Source organism: Talaromyces stipitatus, genomic scaffold (assembly GCF_000003125.1).
Source record: "Talaromyces stipitatus ATCC 10500 scf_1105507295555 genomic scaffold, whole genome shotgun sequence".
Lineage (NCBI taxonomy): Eukaryota > Fungi > Ascomycota > Eurotiomycetes > Eurotiales > Trichocomaceae > Talaromyces > Talaromyces stipitatus.
In genome coordinates this window covers 2,377,503-2,403,151 of record NW_002990116.1, presented here as the reverse complement: position 1 = coordinate 2,403,151, position 25,649 = coordinate 2,377,503, and the positions used below count along the sequence as shown (strand labels likewise).

Genomic DNA, 25,649 nt, shown 5'->3' with positions numbered 1-25,649 from the left:
TGATTGCAGCAAGTGGCAGCAGTCGGGTCGCGAGAAACGGTCGGCAATAAGAACCCAACCACCGTCTCGCCCCTTCGTCCACTTTGACAAGGACAGCCTCCGGTCTCCAAGTTGCATCAGGTATTATCATCTCCTCTATTTGCCCTAATTGCATGTTTAATCGGGGAAAGCTTCTTTCCACCTCAGTGTCTCAGTTATTAACTCGCCAGTTTTTGGTACAGAATCCATGGCTCGCATCTATCGCTTGAGGTAATTATAGCCGTCTTGACATCTCCTGCAACGCGATTTCCCTCTTCGACTCTTCCTCTTTGAGCGATCGAGTCCTGCGTCCCGGGAGACGCTGATTGGCATCATGTCGGGGGCTCCACCGTACAGCTTACGATCTCCTCCACCCGCCCAGCAATCAACTTACAACTCCTACTCTTCTTCACCTCCGAAAGGTCGACCGTATTATCCAAATGATGATCGCTATCAACAACACCCCCCCGAGACACCTCAAGCCTACGGTTCATCATATTCCCGAAGTCCGCATTTTGTTCATGCCAGTTCTCCGCTTGCCAACACTTTGCCTCCCTTGAACGGCGGTCCTCATTCGGATACTTCACCTTCTTACCCAGGACAACATCCAGCGTCAGGGCCTTCTGGTTTCTCTCTACCACGCATTCATACTGCCCACGGTATGTCTGATACTCGCCCTTCTTCGTATGGACAACCAGGACACTCGCATCCGCCAAGCCGTCTTGACAGTCAATTGTTGTCCCCAAAGAAAGATCCGGATACTTCCTTCATGTCTGCTCGCGAGAATGGCTCTAGCAGATATATTGCCCACTCTCCGGTGATGCGTCCGCCTTCGCCGAAGAAACTGTAAGTTCTAGCATCTCTCCCTTGTCCCGATTCGATACCTAATACCTGAATAGAAACCTACACGTACTGCCGATCCAATGTCTTTTGCGAGCATTCTTTCGGAACCTACCGAGGACACACCACCACCTCGACGAGCTTCGCCGCCACCTCCTCCCCCTCCGTCGCATCCCCTGATTCTGAACAAGGAGCCGGAGCCAACCCCGGTATTGCCTCTTCCTAGATTGGAAAAGAAACCCAGTGTGGAAAAGCGGCCACTTACTTTTGATCGGGAGGAAAAGATTCCTCTACCAACCCGTGAAAATGGCTCCAAGAAACAACAGGAGAAGCCGGCCCCTGTCGTTCAAGCGCGGCCTATGCCAGGGCCACGTTTGACACAGAAGGATCTCGATGCAATTGAGCGAAAAATGGCAGAGATTGATAGGGCCGAAAAGAGTGATGTCGAGGACGATACAGGCTTTGAGGCGGAGTTCAAGCTTTATATTGCTAAGAGCAAGAAGCGTGCCATGGAAGCTGATAACTTGGAGTCTCACAAGATCAAGGTATGATCAATCATATTTTCACATTTTCATCTGGATGCAGTTGCTAACTTGAGTGATCAGCGCCGTCGTAACGAATTCCTCATGAAGCTGAGCGCAAATTTTGCAAGCGGCGCAGAAGCCGGTGCCGAGCGTTTCCGAAGAGTAAACGAGCGAGAAGTCATCTCTGAGGTCCAACGCAAGGAAGTCCAGGATGAGAAAGAGCGCAAGAAGGATATGCAGCGAAAGCGTCGTCGCGAGAACACCGTGCGTATCGAAACTGCCAAGAAGCTTGAGGCTGAACGTCGGGCCAAGCGTACTGTCGATCCTATCGAGAAAGAGAAACTTCTGCGGGAAGCCGAAAAGGCCCAGAAGAAGATCAAAGGCGTTAAACGGGCTCTTGAGAGAGGCAATCAACCGGCAGAAATAAGCGAGGTCACTCCTCTCGCTCCCAATATGGAAGGTGGAACTACAAGCACATTTCACATTGGCAAAGAGAAATCGCCATCTGCGAAGAAGAGACCATCTCGGCCTACACCTTCAGCTCGTCCGAAGAAGTCAAAAGAGAAGAAGCAGGCCGAGAAGGATGCGGCCGAGATGGCTTATTTGGCGGCAGAGAGAGATGAGCTGATAGCTATTCTACCCAAAGATGAACTTCGCGCTGCCACTACCAAGAAGGATGCGAAGGGCGCACGTTCGGAAGAAGCTACGCCCACACCCGCTACCTCCTTTGAGACCAAGGGTTATAACCAAATATACGAGCAAATATGGCGTGACATTGCTAGGAAAGATATTCCTAAAGTTTATCGCATCAAGACCATGTCGCTCAGCACTCGTCAAGAAAACTTGCGTAAGACGGCGCAATTAGCCAGCAAACAGTCCCGCAAATGGCAAGAGCGAACCAACAAGAGCACAAAGGATACGCAAGCACGAGCTAAGCGTACCATGCGTGAAATGATGTCGTTCTGGAAGAGGAACGAGCGCGAGGAGCGTGATCTACGTCGTATGGCAGAGAAGCAAGAATTAGAGATGGCCAAGAAAGCAGAAGCCGATCGCGAAGCCAACCGCCAGAAGCGAAAGCTCAACTTTCTTATCTCCCAGACCGAGCTATATTCTCACTTTATCGGTCGTAAGATCAAAACCGACGAAGCAGAAGCGACAAGCGACCCGTCCGTGCAAGCAACTGGTGAAACGGTGCAGCCAGGAAAGCCGAATGTTCACACTATCAATCTGCCCGACAGTGTAGCAGATACCAAGACCAAGGTTACTGCATTCGAGGATCTTGATTTCGATGCTGAAGACGAAACTGAACTTCGCCGAGCTGCAATGGCCAATGCTCAAAATGCAGTGGAAGAAGCCCAGGCTCGTGCACGAGCCTTTAACAATGAGGAGAATCCAATGGCGGCACTCGATGAGGGGGAAATGAACTTCCAGAACCCGACTAGTTTGGGTGATATTCAGATTTCGCAGCCAAAGATGCTTACTGCTCAGCTCAAGGAGTACCAATTGAAAGGTCTTAACTGGCTTGTTAATCTTTACGAGCAAGGTATCAACGGTATCTTGGCAGATGAGATGGGTCTTGGTAAAACAGTCCAGTCGATTTCTGTTATGGCATATCTTGCTGAGGTGCACAATATCTGGGGCCCATTCTTGGTTATTGCTCCGGCATCCACGCTTCACAACTGGCAGCAGGAAATCACCAAGTTCGTCCCAGATATCAAGGTGTTACCGTATTGGGGCTCTGCAAAGGATCGCAAGATTCTGCGCAAGTTCTGGGACCGTAAGCATCTCACATACACCAGGGAGTCGGAGTTCCACGTTCTTGTGACTTCCTACCAGCTCGTTGTCCTGGATGCTCAATACTTCCAGAAAGTCAAATGGCAGTATATGATTCTCGATGAAGCTCAGGCTATCAAATCATCACAGAGTTCACGATGGAAGAATCTGTTGGGTTTCTCTTGCCGTAACCGACTCTTGCTCACGGGTACTCCTATCCAGAATAACATGCAAGAACTTTGGGCTCTGTTGCACTTCATCATGCCTACATTGTTCGACTCTCACGACGAATTCAGCGAATGGTTCTCCAAGGATATCGAGTCCCACGCTCAGAGCAATACCAAACTCAACGAAGATCAACTCCGGCGTCTTCACATGATTCTCAAACCGTTCATGCTTCGTCGTGTCAAGAAGCATGTGCAGCAGGAGTTGGGTGACAAGGTTGAAAAGGATGTCTTCTGTGACCTAACGTACCGCCAGCGAGCCTACTATTCGAACTTGAGGAATCGCGTGAGCATCATGGATTTGATTGAGAAGGCTGCTGTTGGTGACGAAACTGATAGCACTACTTTGATGAACCTTGTGATGCAGTTCCGCAAAGTCTGCAATCATCCAGATTTGTTTGAACGTGCTGATACTCACTCTCCATTCTCTATGGCTCACTTCGCAGAGACTGGATCATTCTTAAGAGAAGGTCACTTTGTTGATGTGCGCTATTCAACACGCAATTTCATCAAGTATGACCTTCCTCGCTTACTATTCAGCGATGATGGGCGTCTTGATATCCCGGGATCAAACAACCCAAAAGCTGGTTTCCGCAACAAGTACCTTTCACATCTCATGAATATTTGGTCACCAGAAAACATCAAAAAGAGCATAACTGATGATCAAGCCTTTTCCTTTTTGCGATTTGTCGATGTCTCCCCACAAGAAGCCTACGAAACCTCTCGCGTAGGGCTTTTTGAACGTGCAGTACGTCGACGTGGTGTGCCGAACCGGTTCTCGCGATTTAATGTGGCATATGACAAATCGGACGGTGATAACATCAATTCCATCCTTACTCACTCGCTTTTCAATGTTGTCGAGCGCAACGATAGCACTGCCCTTTATGATTCATCTACCGAAGGATATATGCGCGAACTTTTGACGGTGTCACAACGGACATTTGAGAAAGAAGGATTGGCAGTAATCGAGCCCGCAGCTCGTCCAGCGGCCGCTGCGCCTCCAATAACCATTTCCTGTTCTGGCCAAGCAGCAGCAAAGGAGACAAACGATGTGCTTTTTAATGTACCTGCTCGCCAGGCTCTCTTCGCTACTTATAGCCGCCAATTGGATGAACAGATTGTAGAGAAGGGATTAGATCCTGCACCTTACTCGCATGCTCCAATGCTACCTGAGCCGATTTCGTACAAGGCGCGCTACACCAAGATTGAAATACCGTCCATGAGACGGTTTGTGACCGACTCCGGAAAATTGGCGAAATTAGACGAGCTCCTTCGCGAACTCAAAAATGGCGGTCACCGTGTGCTTCTTTATTTCCAAATGACTCGAATGATTGACTTGATGGAAGAGTACTTGACGTACCGCAATTATAAATATTGTCGACTTGACGGAAGCACCAAACTTGAAGATCGTCGTGACACAGTTGCAGATTTCCAGCATCGTCCTGAGATATTCGTATTCCTGCTTTCAACCCGTGCTGGTGGTCTTGGTATCAACCTTACAGCTGCAGATACTGTCATCTTCTATGACTCTGATTGGAATCCTACTATTGATTCACAGGCCATGGACAGAGCGCATCGGTTGGGCCAAACACGACAAGTCACGGTATATCGTCTAATCACTCGCGGCACAATCGAAGAGCGGATCCGGAAGCGCGCTCTGCAAAAGGAAGAAGTGCAGCGAGTTGTCATTTCAGGTGGCGCTGCTGGTGGTGTTGATTTCAACACTCGTCATCGTGAGAACCGCACTAAGGACATTGCTATGTGGCTTGCAGACGATGAACAAGCCGAGTTGATTGAACAAAAAGAGCGAGAAGCGATAGAACGCGGAGAAGATCCGGCTGCCAAGAAGGGGAAGAAGGCCCAATACAAGAAGAAGAAGGATCTTACATTGGATGATATGTATCATGAGGGTAAGTACTATACACCATTGACGCGCACAACGATTGTTCTGACTGTTTTTTTTAAGGCGAAGGGCATTTCGACGATGTCAGCGCCAAACCTTCTGGTGCCGCAACACCTGTCTCTGGTGAAATCGCTGCGACTTCATCTTCACTAGGCAAGAAGCGCAGTAAAACTGCCAAGGGACCTTCGAAGCGCGCAAAGACGACCAAGGAGCGTTTGCGTTTAATTGACGGCGACAACGATCCTATAGATGAGTGATGATTGAGAATCTGTGGACTATATTCATCGCCTCTTCGAATTTCGACATTATTCTTCTGCATGATTTTTTAGACTCGGAGTTTGTCCTTCCCTGTCTGTTCTTCATTACTACTGTTTCATTTTATTGTCTGCATGCACATGAGTAATCGAACCTTTGTGCGTCGCATTATCCATTTCGATTCGATTCTTCCTGGTGTGCCGTTTGTTTTCCTTTCTTGTACTCAAAAAACTTTCCATGACGCGAGAAAACTTTGTTATATGGGGGAATTGGATAAGGTCTGGGATTTTGTCTTTTCATCTTCTTCTTTACTGTATCATTAGTCTAATGTGAACATTGTGTGAGTGTATGAATTGCTCGGTTATTATTTTCCATATTCAATTTGTCGTTGCAGACTTTTGTCCTTTCCAGGCCGTTGATAATATTCATGCATGCTAAACAAAAAATAAGGATAGAACAAGAGACCGAGTGGTTTCAAGGATATGGCATTCGATCTTTCATATTTATTCTAAGCGATATTATGGACATCCATGGATCGAGTTCTCCCTTCACCACCGTTCAGAAGGTCCATATATTCGTCGTAGTTCCGAAGATGGGACCGGTTACTCTTGATATAATATACGCTCATCACACCTATTAATGAATATTTGCGACTCAAACAATTCAAGGCCTGGTTCAGATCAACCATCTTACTATGTTTTCCTGTCGTATGTGCCGCCGTACATGGAGACGGGTAGAGTAACGTCTCGGATATCGACGAACCGCAACTAACAATGATGCTTTAGCTACAATTAACACTGCCACCTCTTACCAAAAGAAAAATGAAACTAACCAAATAAGCAAAAAAAGAAAAAGAAAAATGCAAAACATACAACAGCTTGAATATGGTTCTTGTCACCACCCAGTCTATTGCTGCTTCCAGTGCTTGAATCCGTCACTATGGCCGTTGGCCTAAGTCGGTTTTCAAATTCTATTCCTAAAACATATATTACTCCTCAAACAGAAGCACAATACGATATTGCTCTCCAATATATTGGTAGATATCAACAGCCACACCTAGATGCTACTATCCCTCCAAACTACCAGACAATTAGGAGCTTCCTAGTATAGGCTCCACTGCTGAACGAAAACGGGATCAAGAAAAGTCCGTTGAGAAAGAACCCAGATGGAACACCGAGAATTTTACCTTGTGTCGATATGAATCAACAGCTCTCCGCAAAGCCAGCAGAAGCCAATCTAAGGGTAGGGGAGAGGGCAGAAGAATATATCCTAATATTTCTGCTAAGGTTATGGCAGCATGCTATAAGGTATTGCCATAAACTATCTTCTCGTTAGTTTACTAAGATATTGTAGCACTTTGAATTGAGATTGAGGTTATTCAAGGCCTGTTCATGATCATTTTCTCATATAAGCGGTTATTCTTGTGAAGATTTCAAGATCGATAGGCGCAAGGGAAACAAGTAGGTATTTCAGGGATACTAGCTGACTTGCTCAGTACAAGAGGCTATCTACAGAATAGGGGTTCCAGAGAAAACTCTGACACTAGTCTCATGACCATATTTCTTTACAATTCGTCAAGGGGTTTAGGAGAAAGACATGGGAGTAACTAGACATGAGGAAAGGAAGGAAAAGAATGGCCCTGGATCTATCCACTACCGTCCCTGATACCCATTATTACTGTAGGTTATAACTATATAACCTAACAATCAGGCCTAAGTGATATGAGGTGATTAATACTTCGTATTTACTAATCACACGCCACAACCCTTAATATGAAGTAGAATATCTGCCCGACGATAAGCTCAAGCTGAATTCGAATATGGGCTTGAATATGGAATTCAATGGGAGATCAGAAGGGGACATTCAGTAGCTAGTCAGATGAGTTCAAAGTTTCTACAGGCCTTGTTCCCTCAGACCAAAATATTTAAATTAGGAAGTGCGCAGCAGAAAGAGCACACAGGTTGCCTTATACGAAGACAACTCACTTCCTCCATCTCATCTTCTACTTCGTCTTCGCTTCATCTTGCTTAACATATTCTCTCAAAACCGCCTACAATTTACTGCATTCTTTCTTGGGCTACGTTTTATGCACCGCACTATTACATTTAGTATTTTCAGCAAGCGTTCTTACCTATATCGTGACGGAGTGAACAGCATAAATATGGCCGTGGTCACCCCCAACACAAATCAGAAAGCAACGCGGTCTGTAGAAAGAACAAGCGAGCAAAGGCTTTCTTTAGCTCTAGGAAATTTCTGGCTAGGGTCTCAGTCTTCAACTCTTGAGGTTTGAAGCTTGACTCCATCACTAAGACCATTAACCTAAGTCGATTTTCAGATTCTACCCCTTAACGGCACATTATTTACATAGGAGATATTGTTGTTCCAAGGCTATTTATATCTCTTATCTCTTTCTTATAGATGATACTTCCTATTTAATATAAATTTTTGTAATGACTAGTATTCTAATGTGGCTCCGATATTGACTTAGAAATTCTTTGCATATGAGTAAAGCCTGACAACGATACAGTTGACAGGAGCTGGAGATAGCGCCAGCTTTGTTTATTTCCTTTTCCTTCCTTACGCTTAGTTTCCTCGATTGATTGAGCCGTCACTCTATCCAAAACCTTGATTTGTCAATAGGGCTTTATCTTGACGTGACCTATTCGCAGTCTTGCCGGAGCCACGCCGTCACACTTTGAGCCTTCATTACGTCTTAATTCTTATATCTTTCTTCCACTTCTGTTTCTGGGGTGCCTAGCGTAGAGTTAATCTACTTACGCTCCCTGTGAGTGTTTTTCTCGGTGGATATCGCGATGAAAAAACATTTTGGAAGAGTTGATGCGTATATTGCCTGCGAGCATTGACAAAGAGCTATCTAAGCATGTCGTATTTCAATTCATCTAGAGGATGAGATTACTATCAGTCTGTCTTCTATGTATATTTATTTTATTTAAAAGCAAGGCGGATGGGAGATAGCTAGCTAGATATATAGGCGGCACGCACGTGCCGCGTCGGACTAACTAATATCCAGTGCCGAAACGCGTAGGGTTGATATTCACATTCCGATATTTACATTGTTATTACATGAGCAAGCTCGCATCCATCGCTGACTCATGCTCATGCTAGGTGCCTACTGAGCATTGTAAGCATTTCCGCGGCGGCCGCTGCAATGCCCGACTCTGGTGTTGGCCGCTTGTGAGGATAAAGCATAAGGGTCGGAAGGCTAAAGCTCTCAATAGACAAGGGTCAGTCATGAGAGCAAGATGTCTGACTTATCTCCGGTTAGATCCATACAAATTGGCTTTACAACACCACGTACAGCTGAATTGACAGAGGCCTTGTTACGGAGTATAATACTACCGATTTTTCGTTCGCCTACATGCTGAGTGCATTCGGGATACGAACTGGCATGTGAACAATATGAGGACTTGAAAAATTCCCCTTTTTCTATACTCAGTCCATTCTCGAGACATCCCTGCATTTCAGCCTGGCTGCGCCACCCCTTCAACCCCCCAACCCCTCTCCTGCCATGGAAAACTTGGATCGTCCAGGCTGTTATGACTTTGCTAGTGCCATTTAGTGTGAGTCCTGCGCCGCATAGATGAACTAATCGCATACAACCATGGTCATCAGGAGATACATGGCAAATTTCAGCCTTGCGGTTGTCTCTGGGAAGCGAAACCCTGCGTACTATTTAGAGATCCGTTGACCACGCTCTCCATAGAGACAGAAAGAAAATCACTCATGTGGAATTTACTAATCTGGAAGCCCAACAATTATGCGAGATAAAGTCAAAGTTGACCGAACGCCAGGGAATGGTCTCGGGGACGTAGGTTCAACATTTGACGGTAGTGAGTCGCCTCGGAGCATTGAATCAGACAACAGCGCCTTTGCTTCTCCCGCACCAGCGGATAACCTATTCAGCCCTTCCAGCTCAATTGTTACAGATATCACGGATGATTATGGATGGGAGACCCCTGTCAACGGTGCAGCAATATCGTTACGGGAGAACGATAACATCCTCGAGGCCCCTCAATATGAAGATAAGGGCGAACTGGAGCGGACTGAGGAAATATCCGAACAGGATCCAGTACTGGATCACCATTTCCAGTCCATAGCGTTGGGTAGAACGAAGAGTATAACCAGCTGGAGACTGCGAACTATTATCTCATCTACAGAAACAAAGAACATCGATGTCGACTTGTCTGATAAGCGAAACGGGGTTCCCGACATCCCTATTGATAGCAACTCGGTTATTCTTGATCGAAGAGAAACTCTAGAGGGAATAACAGCTCTAGCAAGAGCAATCACACCCAAAGATTTGTTGCCGACCAATCTCTATTCTCTTGAAGGTGGCAAATACAACAACTTGAGGTTTCTGGCTGAGAAGACATGGATTCTCAACGAACGAGCAGTCAGCGATGCTGATAGTGGCATGAAACCCTTCTCTAAGCCAGTTATATCCTGCGCGAAGAATCAGGAATTGAATCAAAGTCCAATACCACCAAGTCAAGATATCCCGAACATCACTATCTCCCCTCCACAGGATACTCAGACAGGTTCGTCTTCTAAACTGGGCGATAAATCTACCCTCTGTAGCAAGAGCATATCGCTGGCAGATGATACAATCCAGAATGTATTGTCTCTTCTCTCAATCCAGGCATTATCCGAATCCGTCAAGGACAAAAATGCGTCCCAATTGTCACTTTCTAAAATCATACCAATTGAGATTCGTGGGCGCCTGAAAGAGGACAATCAACACTGTCCGGCATGGACAAATAAGGGCGAGCGATGCAAACAACCCCACAAGACAAATTTCTCACACGTTAGACAATGCTTAGACAACATGATCATCATCAAAACTAGTCAGTTGCTCGAGTACCTGAACGATTTGATTTCTGTCACATTATGCTCGCAGACGCATCAACGTGTTGCGCGGAAAGAGATAGAAAATTGGATGGCAGATATTGAGAATCTTGACAGAGTCCACGAAGGTATCCAAGGAACGGTCTCTTCAAATCATCGCCTGTTAGCCCTTGCTGACTGGATCAGCGCCCTGAGTGGTACGCAAAGTCTCTCTCAGACAGAGAACCTAGTACCGTCTTCACGCCCAGCAGAGCTTAAGGAGAATAATTCCAGCGATGTTCCACAAAGACAGCGCTTGCTTCAAATCTTTGAACCTTACCTTCCCAAAAGACTGGCCTGTTTGGCTGTGTCTGAAGCCCTTGAAAAGCTTTTGCTAAAACCTCTGACGAAAAAGACCGAGATCGAGAAAGTCGGAATCGTATATGTTTACTGGCAGCCAGGAAACTTCGGACACCTGAAAATAGGCTATACCGACGATCTTGAGAAGCGCATGAAAGGATGGAACAGGCAGTGCAACAAAACGATGGAGATTTATTACCCAAGTCGAAACGATGCCGAGGAGCTAATTCCAGTCAGTCACGTTTTTCGCGTAGAGAAGCTAGTGCACACGGAATTGAAAAACCTCAGACGCATCGAGAAAGATTGCTCAGGGTGTGGAAAGAATCACATTGAATGGTTCGAGGCCCCGCTTGATCTTGCGGTAGCAGTTGTGCGCAAGTGGATGGCTTGGATGCGAGAATCTCCGTACGAGGAGCGATCATCCTCAGGCGGAGGCAATGCCGAGTGGGTTTTGAAGGAGGAACAGAAAAGTAAACTATCTGCTCTTTCACAACCGCTGAAGGAGGTTTCAATTACTGCTCAGCCTATGGAGAAGGAACGGCACAGCTACACTCGTCGGGTCAAACGTCTCAGCTATCGCAAATAGTCCCAAGACCAGGTGCCGCGAGAAGAACTAAACGTAGAAGAAATCCATGTGATTAGTACCGATTCATTTGTACAAGCGTTCTGAACTGTTAGATTCACCTGAACATCATCTGCCTGAAGTCTTCATGTACTGGCCGTAGACGCAACCATCTTGATAATATCAAGCTAGAATGGGCCGATGAGAAAGATAGTGCATGAAACTCTAGCATGTGTCTTTTCGTAGCCCGCATGTTGATATTTTGCTCATTTCCTATAAAGACTATATAACCTGTTCAACTGTTCCTGCGGCAATGACTTATCCTCTCCCGCCTGCCGCCCATTTTCAAGTTTTTTATCCCGTTTTGTTATACCTACAAGTTTCTCAAGTAACGTAAAGACCGAACGGCGATGCCAAAACAACTGTTGTCACACTGATGTGCAAGAAGCTACCTTATACTCTCCGCACTTGAGCCAGCAATTTTCAATACTCTTTTCCCATATGCCTCAATCAGCTTAGGGGTATCCGGAAACTCTTTTGCGAACCAGGCTCCTAGCTTCATTGCCGTAATGTGAGCTGATCCCGCTTCAGCGACTTCTCGACATGGACAAGGTTCTTCCTAAGTCATGAAATTCTTGAGGAGCCTTTTTTGCTGAAAGCTTCAATTAAGCTGTCATTAAAAATGTGATTTGTCGAACAAGGCTAAGTCCAAAGAGGAGTGAGAGTCGCATCAATAGTGGGTGAATTAATACCCCCTGTAAGTCGATTTACAGCTCGTAATTTCAGCGTAGTGCAATGTCCCCGGAACGACCAGATACGGAGGCTATTTAGTGGAATATTTCAAGAAAAGACTGAACTTTTAGGGAAGCACTCGAAATGGAAGTTCTCCAAGTCATTCAAGAAGTTATGTGTCGCAACCTTGCATCGTCTTGATATGACAGACAAAAAAGAGCAAAAAAGCAAAAACATACGACAGCAGGGATTCGCTGGTGGTCACCCACCCAACTACTAACCAGCCGGCGTGTGGCTTAAGTACGGCTGAGCGGACGGGAAGCCCTGTTTTCCACACCCTATGGTCGTATGTACTAAACTCTCCCAGCAAAGGGACCATATCGTGTGGATGCTGAGGGAGTCCAGTTGTCGTTGTTGATGCGGGTCGTAAGTTGTAACCCTACCTTAGCCTCAGTCCCAGCTACGACGATAGTACCAGTATATGTTAGGGAATCAGAGGAAGACCTGGATGCCAAGGATTATGAACAGTAGCAGAGATATCAGCTGTATACTTCCCTTTGGGGAATGATGGATTCTTAATGGAGCATGATGGAGCGTTCTCAACGTTTTTATTCTCTGGTTGATCCTTTTCTTTTTTCGCGTCCTAACCTTTACAGTATACAACGTTCATTGTAGTCAACCAACTCTTCAATATGCTGTCTGCAATCATTACTGGAGCCACCGGTCAGTCCAATTCATCTGGGCCTGATCATACCTACTAGACTTCTCTCTCAGGTTATGACCGGTAGTGCCATTGTGTACCACCTATGCAAGGACTTGCAGTATGAGAAGATATACACCCTCTCCCGAAAGAACCCCGTAAACTATAACCCAAATGTCCAACATGCCACTCTAGACCTGCAAGGGTCGGCGGAAGAGTTGGCCAAAAATCTGAAAGACGTCCCCGCCGAGTATGTCTATTTCTGCGCTTACCTTCACGAGATGACCCTGTCGAATTATCTGTTGGGAATCCCGCCTCACTCTGCCTGATCTCTGTTCCATACTATATCTTACCATACTAGATCATCTAGTATGCGCGCAGCTTTTTGGTCTAGGTGGTTCCAACATTATCTCCGGGGAATGTGACGATGCTGTTAAACTCTATCCAAGTGTTGGAAATCACCGGTGCAATCAAAAGACTGAAGCGGTTTGTTCTGCATGTGGGTTGAAGTATTACGGTGTCCATCTGGGGAATTGCAAGCAGCTGGCCGTTAAGGACGATCCTACTCGAGAGAATCACTCCTGGCCTCCCAATCTCTACTACGACCAACAACGAATTCTCAAGGATGCAGCTGCCCGCAGCGAGTGGGAATGGATCGTGACTCTGCCCGAGGACATCCTGGGCTATGCACGAGGAAATTTCATGAACGAGGCCACTGCACTAGGTCTATACTGTGCAGTTAGTAACTGAGTAAAGCGCTCCCTGGGCCGGAATTACCGTTCCCTGGTTGCAAAGCCAACTACTTCGCCTTTAATTGTTGGACCTCAGCAAACCTCCACGCGAAGTTCTGTCTCTGGGCCAGCAACGGCGCCCAACACCGGGAACCATATCTTCAACGTAATGAATGGGGGGATACTCAATCATTCCATGATCTCTGGCCACAGCTCGTGGCGCGTTATGGATGCAAGATTTCTAACTCTATGTTTCCGCAGGGTGGTACCCCGGACACCAACGGGGTTGCTCAATATGAAGCGATTACAGTACGAATGAGTAACCGAAATCCGATCGCAGCACATGCACAAAGGATCGGTGTCTCGGTGGATGGTTCCCTAACCCTATTCCTCCAAATTGATCCAGAGAAATGGGAGAAACGCAAGGATGTAAATGAAGCCTTGGGGAAACTACACGATAGATATAATCTCGATCAAAAGTCGTGGGAAAGCGCTACAGGGGACTTCTTAACTTTTATTCTGGGGAAGGATTGGAGTTGTGTTAGTGCAATGAGTAAAGCGAGAGGCTTGGGATGAACTGGATACGTTCATACTTGGGAGGAGCTGGAGGAGACTTTTCAGACTCTTGAGCGAGAGGGGATTTTGCCGCGGGTAGAAAAGCCGAAGAAGGATTATTAACTTCACATTCATGAAGAAGCGTGTAACCAATGTGTTCTTGTGTCGTGATGTACTTAATTGCTCTTCTGAAATATAGTTATCATTCATATGTCAAATAAACCGCCGCCAATTCGTAAGCAAGCGCTAATGGTGTACCGGTAACATGGTTCTCTTCCAAAGAATCGCACTGGGTTCGACTCCCAGTTAGCGCATAACAAAGAAGTTTCTTTTTGTTTTTCATCGTCCCATTTTTAGATGGGTTTGGGAACCGCTATTTAGTCATAGTTATAGTATAAGTTAACTTATTCCAAGCCATTATCATCACATCTACTTCTTGAGAAAGAATACTGAGAGGCTAGTTATGACGCAGTAATCAAGTTCGCCACAAAAGTTATCGAGAGCATAAGCATGCCGAGGACCCAAGCCTGAAAGAGGTAGGTCCGAGGTACAGAGTACAACTCGTTAGAAATCGGTACGGCAGAATATCGGCTTCATCTCTCTTCCTTTTTCTGTCGAAAAACTTCCACGTCATGTGGTCTTTTGTCTTGGGTCTGAGAGCCCGAGGAGCTGTACTGAATACGCCCATGCGTACGTAAATAAATGTAGACCGTTTACTCATCGCCACTCTATTCCATACAACCCGGGTGGAGTCGGCAAGTATGGGAAGTTGTAGAACTACTTGAACAAGTTAGACTTGACATATCCCCGGGCCTGATCTGATGTAGCTTACCGAACATTCTTTTGCCAAAGACTTCTCCTCGCTGCTTGGGCAGCGTCAACAAATTTCGTACAAAATAGGAATGTGTGGCATAGTCATGTGCGATGTAATTCAGTGGTAATTCAGTCTATATTCTGTTCTGATGAGAACATTCATTGAAATATCAGTATAGAATGATCTGTCGTGTATGTGGTGAATCTAAAAATACTCGGGTTGTAATCAGAGTGGTCTGATTGGCGGTCTGATTTTGCAGTCTGAGTAAGCCGGTCCGAAAAATCTCCACACTGTCGGAACTTCAACCTGAGGCAAGAATTAACACATCGCTTTTCCCCTCTCATCCTCACTCACTCACAACACGCCTATCTCTCCTCTCTATCTCGACTTGCTTCCCAGACCAGATAGATTGTCCAGTCTGTGTGAGTTTGTTCTCGATTGATGCGATTTCATCTTTACGTTGATTTCCTGCACATCTGAAACCATACGGCAGTCCACGCCATGGAGTCACTTCTCAACCAGTCCCGAGCCATGTGCCCGTTCTTGAAGAGAACGTCACCGGCCGCTCTGCGATCGCTGTCAATGGCCACAAAACCCAGCACCGGACCCCGTGGTGGCACCATGTCCAATTTGCAGGTCATTGCCCGCCGCTGCCCCGTTATGAGCAAGGCTTTAGCAGTGCAGAGTTCTCGACTTGCCTCGAAGAACTTCACCACTGCCGCCGCTGGCATTGGTGCTACTAGCAAGTTCAAGACTTTCGAAAAGGTTTCTCGCTGCCCTCTGCACACGACTGCAGGCAACAGCGCTAGCGTTGAAGTTGCTGGTACCTACGAGAAGAGTAGCCGACGTGAGTACTACAGACAGATTAGAAACTGAATGTTACTGACCAGTTCTCGTACAGCCAACCCTCATGTACCCCTTGAAGCCGGCAAGGCTGCGACTCGCAAACCTGATGTCTCTTTCGCCGGCCCTCACCCTCGGGCCCCCGCCGCGCCCAAGTTCGATTATGAGGCATTTTATCAGAACGAGCTGGAAAAGAAACACAAGGACAAATCGTACCGCTACTTCAACAACATCAACCGTTTGGCCAAGGAGTTTCCTCGCGCTCATATGGCAGCTACCGAGGAGAAGGTGACTGTTTGGTGCTCCAACGACTACCTAGGAATGGGCCGTAATCGTCAGGTGCTTAAAAGCATGCACGAAACCCTCGAGAACTATGGAGCAGGTGCCGGAGGTACACGTAATATTTCCGGCCACAACAAACATGCCGTCCAATTGGAAGGCACACTGGCTAAGCTGCATCACAAAGAAGCTGCTTTGGTGTTCAGTTCATGCTACGTTGCCAACGATGCTACCCTTGCGACGCTGGGAAGCAAGCTGCCAGATTGTGTGATTCTTTCTGACAGTTTGAACCACGCTTCGATGATTCAGGGTATTAGACATTCTGGGGCTAAGAAGATGGTTTTCAAGCACAATGATATGGTTGATCTTGAGACGAAGTTGGCCTCTTTGCCGGCCGATGTCCCAAAGATTATCGCCTTTGAATCAGTCTACAGCATGTGCGGATCTATTGCTCCCATCGAAAAGATTTGCGACCTTGCCGACAAGTACGGCGCAATTACATTCTTGGATGAAGTGCACGCTGTTGGTATGTACGGCCCACACGGCGCCGGTGTAGCGGAACATCTCGACTACGACATCTATGTATCCCAAGACACTGCCAACCCTCTCAGCACTAAGGGCACTATTATGGATCGAATCGATATCATCACTGGGACCCTCGGCAAAGCATACGGCTGTGTTGGCGGTTATATTGCCGGTTCGTCCAAGCTAGTAGACACCATCCGCTCTCTAGCGCCCGGTTTCATTTTCACAACATCTCTTCCCCCTGCTGTCATGGCTGGTGCCAATGCGGCAATCGAGTACCAATCTGAATACCGCCGTGACCGGACTCTCCAGCAACTCCACACTATGGCCGTCAAGGATGCCTTCAAGGAGATTGACATTCCAGTCATTCCTAACCCCTCTCACATCGTACCTCTACTTGTCGGTGACGCAGAGCTTGCCAAGCAAGCTTCTGATATGTTGCTAGAGAACCACGGAATCTATGTCCAAGCAATCAACTACCCAACCGTCCCCCGTGGCGAAGAACGTCTTCGCATCACGCCTACTCCTGGCCACACCAAGCAGTATCGTGACGAGCTCGTGCAAGCCGTCAACTCTGTATGGAACGAACTAGGTCTTAAGCGTACTAGTGAGTGGAAGGCTCAAGGTGGCTTTGTTGGTGTTGGCGTTGAAGGCGCCGAGCAGCAGAATATGCCTATCTGGGAAGACGCTCAGCTTGGATTGATGGAGAATGAATCCGTGGAAGATGCGGTCAATCGCGAACTCAAGGAGCATGCGCTTGAAGAACAGGCGTCGCTTGCAAAGGCTGTCCAGGCCCTTCGAACCGGTGGTGCTGTCAATACAACGACTAGCGCTGGATTCGCATCTGTTGGAACTCCTGTTGGAGTAGCGGCATAAACATTTGCTCGAACTGCTCGAACCTGCTCTTGAATGATTGACCCGCTATCCACTCCTTCATCCATGTGTTCCAACCAAGTAAATGATTGTTTCTACATTCAATTCTTGTCAAGACATCATTGTTATCCTGAGGACGGGCCGGTCTTTTCATTTATTCTAGGCTTTATATCCAGGTGCTTTTGGTTGTCTTGTCCTTACTGTATATTTGTACACATCGTCAGAACCCAAGTAGGACTGTCAATTGATTGTGTATACATTCATGTCTCATAATGACTGGCAGAGCCATTAGTCTGGTCACGCCTATCTAGCTTAAACCGTATTATCCACTAGGTATCTGTCTCTTAATCGACTTAACCTAGCCTCCTACGAAGATGGATCACATGAAAAAGGCACATGTCATATTTTCGAGTACATCATGGCTCTGTCACTCGACATACTCATAGAATAGAACGTGTTTATGGAAGGAAAACCATCTATGAAAAAGTCATCTCTCGGAATATTTAGAATATGTAACTCGTCGAATTGATATGGTGGCTGTCAAGCGTAACGAAAAGAAAAAAAGGGCCAGTCAGACGTCATACAAATCACGTGACGAATCAGCCACACCGTCAGCTTTCTCTGTCTCTGGCGCTTGCCGTCATTGACCACCTCTTTTTCTCCCACACATAACCAAACCATCAACAATCAATATAGTTCGCAAGCAATCCATCAACAACCACATTCAGAGAAAACGATATATATCTATTTGTCGATATTTTCTTTTAATTTTATCTGAAATAAATCGATTCTTTTTTCGATCAGTTATCACCGTCGATATGGCCAGCTTTCAGGATCGTGCGCAGCACCAGATTGCGCAGCTTGACAAGGAGGTGAGATTATATCTTAAATTATCACTTTGTCAACATATTATCGATCGCTTGGATCATACGTGTACCGAGAGAAATTGGTAATTCGATTTCTAACCTCAAATATGAAAAAAAAAATTAGCTCTCCAAATACCCTCTCCTCAACAATCTCGAACGACAAACCTCCGTGCCAAAGGTATACGCCATCCTCGGCGTTGTCGGAATCTACTTCTTCCTTGTCTTCTTCAACATTGCTGGTGAATTTCTGGTCAATTTTGCCGGTTTCTTGATTCCGGGTTATTACTCGTTGAATGCTTTGTTTACAGCTGGTACCGCTGATGATACTCAGGTAAGTAGTCATAGATATTTTTTAGCGATTAAGGAGATGTGCTAATTTGATTTCTAGTGGTTGACTGTAAGTTGACGTGCTGAGTAGAGTTGGCGGATATTTACTAATAATACGAATAGTACTGGGTTGTGTACGCTTTCTTGACTGTTATTGAAAGTGCTATCAATGCCTCTTACTGGTTCCGTAAGTGATACTGCTTCAAAAGAGGATGGATTACTTGTATACTGATCTTTGACCAGCTTTCTACTACATCTTCAAGTTCGTCCTTGTTCTCTGGATGTCCCTTCCTCAATTCAAGTGAGTAAACTGCCTCCCTGAGCAAGTCATAAGATATCTTAATTCTAATACATTCACAGCGGCGCCCAAGTCGTCTTCCACTCCTTCATCCAGCCCTTGTTCGCCCGTTTCTTCTCTAGCGGTTCGACCTCTTCCAACTTGAAGGCTCAAGCCGAAGCTGCCAGCAAGACGCAGTAAATTCCTGCATTGAACTCGAGGAATCCGGACAATCAATCATAATGAATCGATCTTCTGTTTCATTCAATGGACTACTCTTTCGGCGTTGGAGTGGGCAACTCGGATGTCAAGAAAAGCCTAGTACGGCATCTTTGTTTCTTGGTGAGAGCTGGTATGGTCATGATTATGTTATGGTGGAGAGATATAGAGACCCGGAGTTCTGCAAACTTTACAGGCTCCGTTTATTTTGAATTTGTGTGGATTTTGCTTCGTGATTTATTCTGTCATGAGCGTGTTGATCATGTATGAGACTTTTTCAAGTACTGTATGAAAGTTTCCCAGCAGCGGTAGCGAAAATGCTTGCTGTTTCGCGAGGATGAAGTATTGAGTTGAGTGTCGTTGAATCATGCTTCGTGTCTTTCGTAATGATGTAAATTATTTTCGTTGATGAGAGGACCTTGAAATACCCGTCTAATCCGCCAACGGATTATGCCGTATTATCGCATATACCCTGGTCCAGTAGACGAGGAATAGAAGTGCAAACTTCAATACAAACTAATACGATTCCCCCAACTGTCCGTTCGGGGATTGAGGACAATTCGATACGGGAACGGATTCGAGTTGCTTGTCGTAATTGGTGGTATATGATCTTTATCCCGATTAACATTCGTGAGAATTTTCAATGCTGCTTTTTGAAGCATATTCTCCATTGCTTTTCGGACTTTTGCTCGTTCTATACCCATATCAGTGACTGCTTCTTCACCACTGAAACAGAAGGGAGGGGCGGACGTACCTGATTCCGTCCTCGGCGTCGCAATGGTCACATCCAAAGTCCAAATCTCCCAACAAACCTCCTCTTCCCCCTTCCCAGCTAAACTGCCAAACCACATTCCTGATTTTTTTCGTTTCTTCTCGAAAAATTCAACGGCAATTCGTCCTCGTACTCCATTTCCGGCGCTATATGAGTTGGAGGATGTCGAGAGATGTTGGCGCACCAGAGCGTTTACGCGCGAGTCGATCAATGTCTCGAGTTCTACGTCATTCACAGTCGGTAATGTGAGGTCGAGAATGTCGACAGTGCCGGGTCGGATGGAAGGGAAGTAACGGTGGAAAAAGATGAGGTTTAATACGCCTGTTGAGCCCATCGGCGTGTTAGTATATCTCTGCAAACAGTATTATCGCAAATGAAAAAAGAAAACGCTCTTCAAATCTAGAATAAGTGGAAGTCATACCTTTAAGCACATCCTTGACTGAATTCGAATCGGCAAAGATCTCAAGAAAGTATTCCGGAGGGTTGCGGCGGGGCTCCATACTGGAGAAATTTTCCTTCTCTCTTTTCTTTCTCGGATACTTCTCACCACGGCGAGAACTGTCTGCTTTTTTCTCGAGCGAAACGGAGTAAAAAACAACGTCGCTGAGTATTTCGCAAAACAGTCAATCAAGCCGGGTGCGCAGATGTGAGATGTAGCAGTCGTGGAAGAGCAATGTGGTGCATTTGTATAGTTTGAGGGTCGGTATGTGGTGGTGGGGAGGTTGCCGCTGCCGTTGCCGGATATTAGAGGAGAGCTTTAAAAGTATGTGATTTAATATCGGGGATAATGCCGCCTATAACTCGTGGTATGTACTATCGGTATTGGCGACGTGCATAATCAAGAGGAATATTGAGTGAGATGTACTGAGTGGGATGGAGAAGATTCGAGCTGGGTTAGAGGGGAAGAACGAAGCTAAACCCCTCCGTAAGTTAGTTAGTTATCGGCCACCGTCGGAGTCTATCCAAGGCCATGCACTCGGTAGCCCCATGCATGCAATACAGAGTACGTAATGTAGTCTGGAGTAGCGATATACGAGGTGGATTATTATCACTTACTGCGATCTAGTCATCTCCTTAAATAATAACAGTCTGTTAAACAGCATCAACTTATGACTTCTTGTACTATGGTATACCCGATGACTCTACGTCATTAGGCGTGTGACCCGTTGCCTCAGGCACAACTAAGCCCTAGAGCCTGAGGCATCTTAGGGATATATTCCTTATTGCTCAGGCAGAAATGTACCAAGGTCCGATAGTCACGGGACGCTAAGCAGAGTTGCCGAGGAAGGAAGAAGCAGAACAAAGAGCCATATTATTGCATTAGCTAGTAACAACAACTCTCCTTTTCATCATTTTCAATCATAAATCCTCTTCATTGATAATCGTTTAAAATGTCGTGAATTCCCCCCAGCGAAAGTGAAATTACAATAAGATTTATATTCACCGCGCCAACACCATGATCGGAGCTGCAAGGCGCTGGTTGCGCCGCAATCGCAGAGGCCTGGCAATTGGAGCTGGTATTATCGGTTTAGGCTACGTCGCTGGACAGTATGTACTGTCCAAGTTCTCCGAGGCGCGAGAACGTATGAACAGTGACAGGATAGCAAAGGAAAAGTATGTACTTGTCTGCAATCTAAGCAATTGGTAATGGTCGCATGCTGATCTCGTGCCCGCGGCTTTAGCCTCCGTCGACGCTTCGAACAGAACCAAGCCGATTGCACTTTTACCGTCCTCGCACTTTTACCTACTGCCACTGAGAATATACTCGAAGCTCTTCCGGTTGAGGAGCTTACGCAAGAGTTACAAAGGAAACGAGCGGAGCGACTGGCTAGAGCTAGCGGGTCGGATGTGCTCACCTCTGAGCCGAGTTCTTCGACTGCTCCAAGTGTTGTTGAGGAGGATGGCAAGAGCTTGACTAGCTTTCAGGCCGATAGCTATATTCATGCGAGTCAGGTGGCTGATTCGACGACTTCGGACCCAGAGCGGCCAAGACGTACCAAGGCACAGCTGTGGAATGATGTCAAGATATACTGTAAGTGCTTGAGTGGACAATATACCAAAGCAGCGCGCTAACCGTGATCAAGCAATAACGAGATCAATTGTCCTTATATATACATTGTCTCTACTGACCATTCTTACCCGAATCCAACTCAATCTTCTCGGTAGACGGAGTTATCTCTCCAGTGTCCTCGCACTTGCTAGTCCGGAGGGATCAAGCATTCGTCTAGAAGATCACGATGATATGCAAGCATTCGGTAATGATTTTGAGACCAATAGACGGTACTTGACATTCAGCTGGTGGTTATTAAATCGAGGATGGAAGGACTTGATGGAGAACGTCCGCGCTGCCGTGGAAGAGGTATTCGGGCCTCTTAACCCTCGGGAGGATATTACCCTCAATAAACTTTCAGAGTTGATTCTGGACGTTCGGAAAAGAGTAGAAGGAGCTACGGAGGAAGACAGAAGGTTTGTTACAATCCCTCAAGGATGCAGTTCCACACTGACTCTCCCAGGGCCAAACAATGGCTCCCATACTTACTTCCTCCCAAGGAAGATGAAGATACGGTACTGCAAGAATCGGGAGTCCTCAGTTCCGATACACCATCATCACCTCAGACCGCCGCAAACTTGAGACAATTACTCGACGAGACATCCGATCTGATTGAGTCACCCTCATTCAGCCGGATCTTGACCTCATTGAATAATGAAGGATTCGCCAAGTTAATTGAACAAAAGTGTGCCAATAGTCTTTTTAACAAAACCCCAACTTCAGAGCCAACTCCTATTACCACTTTTTCCTCAGCAGCTACAATTGTCCCGTCTTCTTCTCCCAAGGCCAAGCTCGCAACAGTCCTAGCGCTAATTACCCGTGAGAGTCATATTATCGGCAATGGCACAAATCCACCCAACGAATATCTCGTGGCGATGGAACAGGGTGTCCAGGAATTGGAGGCCTTTGCAGCTGTGATTTATAGTTCTAATTTCCATCTTGGACTTTTGGAGTCTGAGAATGCTGTTGCTGCTGCGGCCAAGATACAGGAAGAAAATCAACCGGGACTGAGATCGGCTGATGTTGCTTCGGCTGAGCAGTCAATAGCAAGCAAACAAGAGCAGGAAACATCATCGGTAACTGATGATAACGCATTTGAGAAAGTTTGGGGTAAAGCCGTTGAGCGTTCTGGGTCTGGTGATGAGGCGTAAATATATCCATGGATGTGATTGGATTATAGGACATCAGAGGCTAGATGAAGCATTGATGTGTATTCGGATATGTTTGTAGCTACCCAGGCAGGTAGCAGTGGTATGATTTGCATGCTGTACTGGTAGACATACTCGAAGTATTCTGTCTAGTACTTTTTGAAACTTGATTTACATTGTCTTCATCAATCATCTGCGTACTTTTTAAGACCAACAAACAACACCCAATAAACGAATCTAAAACATATACATGAAAACAACCCAAACCCCTTCTCATACCGGTCATCGCCTCGGTCCACCACCCCTCGACACCTTCGGAAAATCCAAGGGAATCCTCAACTTACAAACCCTCTTATTAGCCGCCTCAGCCTTAGACTTGATTCCGAACTTCGCAAATTCACTCTCCCTTGGCTTCTCAACTCTACAACCCAACTCCTTAAAATACTGCGTGATCGTGGCAGTATCAAGACGAAGATCGTCGCGAAGATCGGATGGATCAGTCGCCAACTCTGTGGGCGTGTTACCGCCCAGGGAACTTGTGCCTCCATCCTTTGTTGGGGTGGGTGGTATATGAAGCGTTAATGCGCAGAGCGTTGTGTAAAGCAGTGTAATATTTGAGCGAATCATGATTCCACCTGGTGCGAATTTGCGGCGGATAGCTTCGACGACGGGTTCGGGTAATTGGGTCGTTGCTGACGATCCGCCGGATAGGAGTCTTTTCAGATCTGCTCGAAGTGGTATGCGTTTACTACCTGGTGGATCGGATCCCTTGCCTCTTTTAATGTTTTTGGTTAGTTCGATGAGAGCGAGGATGTAGCGGAGGAGTTGTAGATGGGTGACGTTGGTCGATTTGACGACTGCGTCGACACGATGCGCCACGTAGCGAGATGTACTCATAACCGCCTCACCGGCATTAACAGCATCTTGCCATTCCTGTATGGGAAGCTGATTGAGAGTTGACATGCCACCGGCAACCAGCGATTCGATGGTGTATACCTCTGAAGGATGCATGGCGGATAAGTTTGCAGTCGGGATAGGCTTGTTAGCTTGTACCTGGGCTTGAAGTTCCTGCGCCTTGAGATTTGCAGTTGCGATACCCTGCAACGGCATGGAAGAGAGAATCGCAGATTCAATGGCGCTACTGCCACCGGCGGGTGCAAGCATGCTGTTCTCAGCCTCGGATTGGGCGGCTTTACGTGATGCTTTTGTGCCGAATGCTTCTGTGAGAGCATTCCTCTGGTCACGGTATGATACCTATAACAGTCAGTATCAAACTCGCATATGATGTCGAGGGGGGGGAGGAAATACATCAGCCCCATCAGAATCATCTTCATCCGCCGCAACACTCGGATTCCGCTTCTTCACTGTACTGCGTAAAGTCATCTTGCGAACCTCGACAAACTGCCATGTCTTCTTCTCCGGGTCCACAATGGCAATATAATGCTTCAATTGCGAATCGGCGTCTTCCGTGGCCTCGGTGCCCACAAAGTCCAGTTTTGGGTGTTCGGATGATTGAAGTAGGAGTTCCGTAGAGACGATGCCTTTGTTTCGGCCGGATGAGGAGGCTGTTTTGGAGGATGTGGATGATTCTTTGGTGTATGGTTTGAAGCCGTGGACTTTTTTGGGGAATTGGAGACCGGGTGCGTTGACTATTTTTCAAGCGTTAGTAATCTTCTTCCTCACGGGGATAATGCTTCTCTGTCAGGAAAGACTTACTCAGAACAGGAGCAAGTTCATTGTCATCCTTGAGTACGCTTGCAGTCAATGGAGGCAGGTTTTGCGCTTCGATAGCAGGCTTTTTGCTAGGACGGTCATGTCTGTCCGAGTCTCTTTTGCGCTTTTTCTCGACCTTATCGGAGGCCATTTGCCGTAGTAATTATATTAAATTTTGGAAATATATCTAAGAAAATGAAATGGAGAATGACTTTTATGAATCAAGCTGTCGTGATAGACGACCTGAAAGTACAAAGCGGACACAGAAAAAAAATCATCTCGGCGTTGTAGACTAGACTTATCTCCGCCGCACATTGGAGCTCGGACCATGTCACTCTACTCAATTTTACATCAGGCTAACACATCTACGACTACGTACAAAAGGAAAAGTTCTCATCAAGCTCTGATATTCTTGTCATTTCATAATCGGCAAGCATTTTAGCTATCAAAACATTCAGAGCGTAAAAAAGAAAAAAAAAACACACAAATATCGGTCTTTTTTGAGTAAATAAATCGTTGGACACGTCTCCATGAGGTCATTCACAAATCGCAAAGACTCGTCATAAGCATAACACACATAGCGAGAAAATGCGATTAGTAAAATCGCCGAAAGTAATTGACCAGTTCCTCATACATGAAACCCGAAAAGAGGGGATAGAGCGAGTAGATCGTATCGGTCTGAAAGAAGTAAAAATTTCTTCCAAATCTCATTTCCCCTCCCCTTTCCAACGCCATTCAAACACACGGCTCTTTCATAAGATAAAAGAAATCCTCCGTCGAGAAAGATGGATAAGTTTCCCAGGCTTCGTCCATCTCATTCGAGTGTGTAACTTTTTCGAAAAACCAAAGTAAACACCAATAGCAAATCTGCCCAAGATAATCGTAAACTTTTGGTATAGAGCTCGGCGGCTGGAACAAGTG

The 25,649-nt window shown here is 46.3% G+C and overlaps 8 protein-coding genes and 1 non-coding gene across 9 annotated transcripts; 7 read left to right on the top strand and 2 right to left on the bottom strand.

Annotated features, from left to right (window-relative positions):
* Window positions 1–352: 352 nt before the first annotated feature.
* Window positions 353–6,191, top strand: TSTA_119890 (SNF2 family helicase/ATPase (Ino80), putative; the record flags this gene model as incomplete). The annotated part of the gene is made up of 4 exons (XM_002482180.1): window positions 353–835; window positions 918–1,403; window positions 1,464–5,289; window positions 5,346–6,191. 4 exons carry the CDS (start codon window positions 353–355, stop codon window positions 5,537–5,539), a joined length of 4,989 nt encoding a protein of 1,662 aa, XP_002482225.1. The 3' UTR covers window positions 5,540–6,191.
* A 3,161-nt stretch (window positions 6,192–9,352) lies between these two features.
* On the top strand, window positions 9,353–11,328 carry TSTA_119880 (uncharacterized protein; the record flags this gene model as incomplete). The annotated part of the gene is made up of 2 exons (XM_002482179.1): window positions 9,353–9,366; window positions 9,423–11,328. 2 exons carry the CDS (start codon window positions 9,353–9,355, stop codon window positions 11,326–11,328), a joined length of 1,920 nt encoding a protein of 639 aa, XP_002482224.1.
* Window positions 11,329–12,813: 1,485 nt separating this feature from the next.
* TSTA_119870 (NAD dependent epimerase/dehydratase family protein) lies at window positions 12,814–14,043 on the top strand (the record flags this gene model as incomplete). The annotated part of the gene is made up of 4 exons (XM_002482178.1): window positions 12,814–12,986; window positions 13,098–13,105; window positions 13,131–13,460; window positions 13,493–14,043. The coding sequence occupies 4 exons, from the start codon at window positions 12,814–12,816 to the stop codon at window positions 14,041–14,043; spliced, it is 1,062 nt and encodes a 353-aa protein (XP_002482223.1).
* Window positions 14,044–14,265: 222 nt separating this feature from the next.
* On the top strand, window positions 14,266–14,336 carry TSTA_119860. The gene has a single exon. It is a non-coding gene; the product is annotated as a tRNA-Gly (tRNA).
* A 1,001-nt stretch (window positions 14,337–15,337) lies between these two features.
* On the top strand, window positions 15,338–17,631 carry TSTA_119850 (5-aminolevulinic acid synthase HemA; the record flags this gene model as incomplete). The annotated part of the gene is made up of 2 exons (XM_002482177.1): window positions 15,338–15,683; window positions 15,738–17,631. The coding sequence occupies 2 exons, from the start codon at window positions 15,338–15,340 to the stop codon at window positions 17,357–17,359; spliced, it is 1,968 nt and encodes a 655-aa protein (XP_002482222.1). The 3' UTR covers window positions 17,360–17,631.
* A 388-nt stretch (window positions 17,632–18,019) lies between these two features.
* Window positions 18,020–19,677, top strand: TSTA_119840 (membrane biogenesis protein (Yop1), putative). Its single transcript, XM_002482176.1, has 6 exons — window positions 18,020–18,228; window positions 18,347–18,553; window positions 18,611–18,619; window positions 18,673–18,736; window positions 18,793–18,850; window positions 18,910–19,677. The coding sequence occupies exons 1-6, from the start codon at window positions 18,175–18,177 to the stop codon at window positions 19,025–19,027; spliced, it is 510 nt and encodes a 169-aa protein (XP_002482221.1). The 5' UTR covers window positions 18,020–18,174; the 3' UTR covers window positions 19,028–19,677.
* On the bottom strand, window positions 18,295–20,856 carry TSTA_119830 (uncharacterized protein). Its single transcript, XM_002482175.1, has 3 exons — window positions 20,239–20,856; window positions 19,800–20,138; window positions 18,295–19,739 (listed from the first exon to the last, which is right to left on the bottom strand). The coding sequence occupies exons 1-3, from the start codon at window positions 20,315–20,317 to the stop codon at window positions 19,552–19,554; spliced, it is 606 nt and encodes a 201-aa protein (XP_002482220.1). The 5' UTR covers window positions 20,318–20,856; the 3' UTR covers window positions 18,295–19,551.
* Window positions 20,857–21,273: 417 nt separating this feature from the next.
* TSTA_119820 (peroxisomal membrane protein (Pex3), putative) lies at window positions 21,274–23,063 on the top strand (the record flags this gene model as incomplete). Its single annotated transcript, XM_002482174.1, has 4 exons — window positions 21,274–21,431; window positions 21,500–21,849; window positions 21,902–22,283; window positions 22,331–23,063. The coding sequence occupies 4 exons, from the start codon at window positions 21,274–21,276 to the stop codon at window positions 23,016–23,018; spliced, it is 1,578 nt and encodes a 525-aa protein (XP_002482219.1). The 3' UTR covers window positions 23,019–23,063.
* A 71-nt stretch (window positions 23,064–23,134) lies between these two features.
* TSTA_119810 (uncharacterized protein) lies at window positions 23,135–24,961 on the bottom strand. The gene is made up of 3 exons (XM_002482173.1): window positions 24,732–24,961; window positions 24,324–24,664; window positions 23,135–24,269 (listed from the first exon to the last, which is right to left on the bottom strand). Exons 1-3 carry the CDS (start codon window positions 24,877–24,879, stop codon window positions 23,298–23,300), a joined length of 1,461 nt encoding a protein of 486 aa, XP_002482218.1. The 5' UTR covers window positions 24,880–24,961; the 3' UTR covers window positions 23,135–23,297.
* Between the last annotated feature and the right edge of the window lie 688 nt (window positions 24,962–25,649).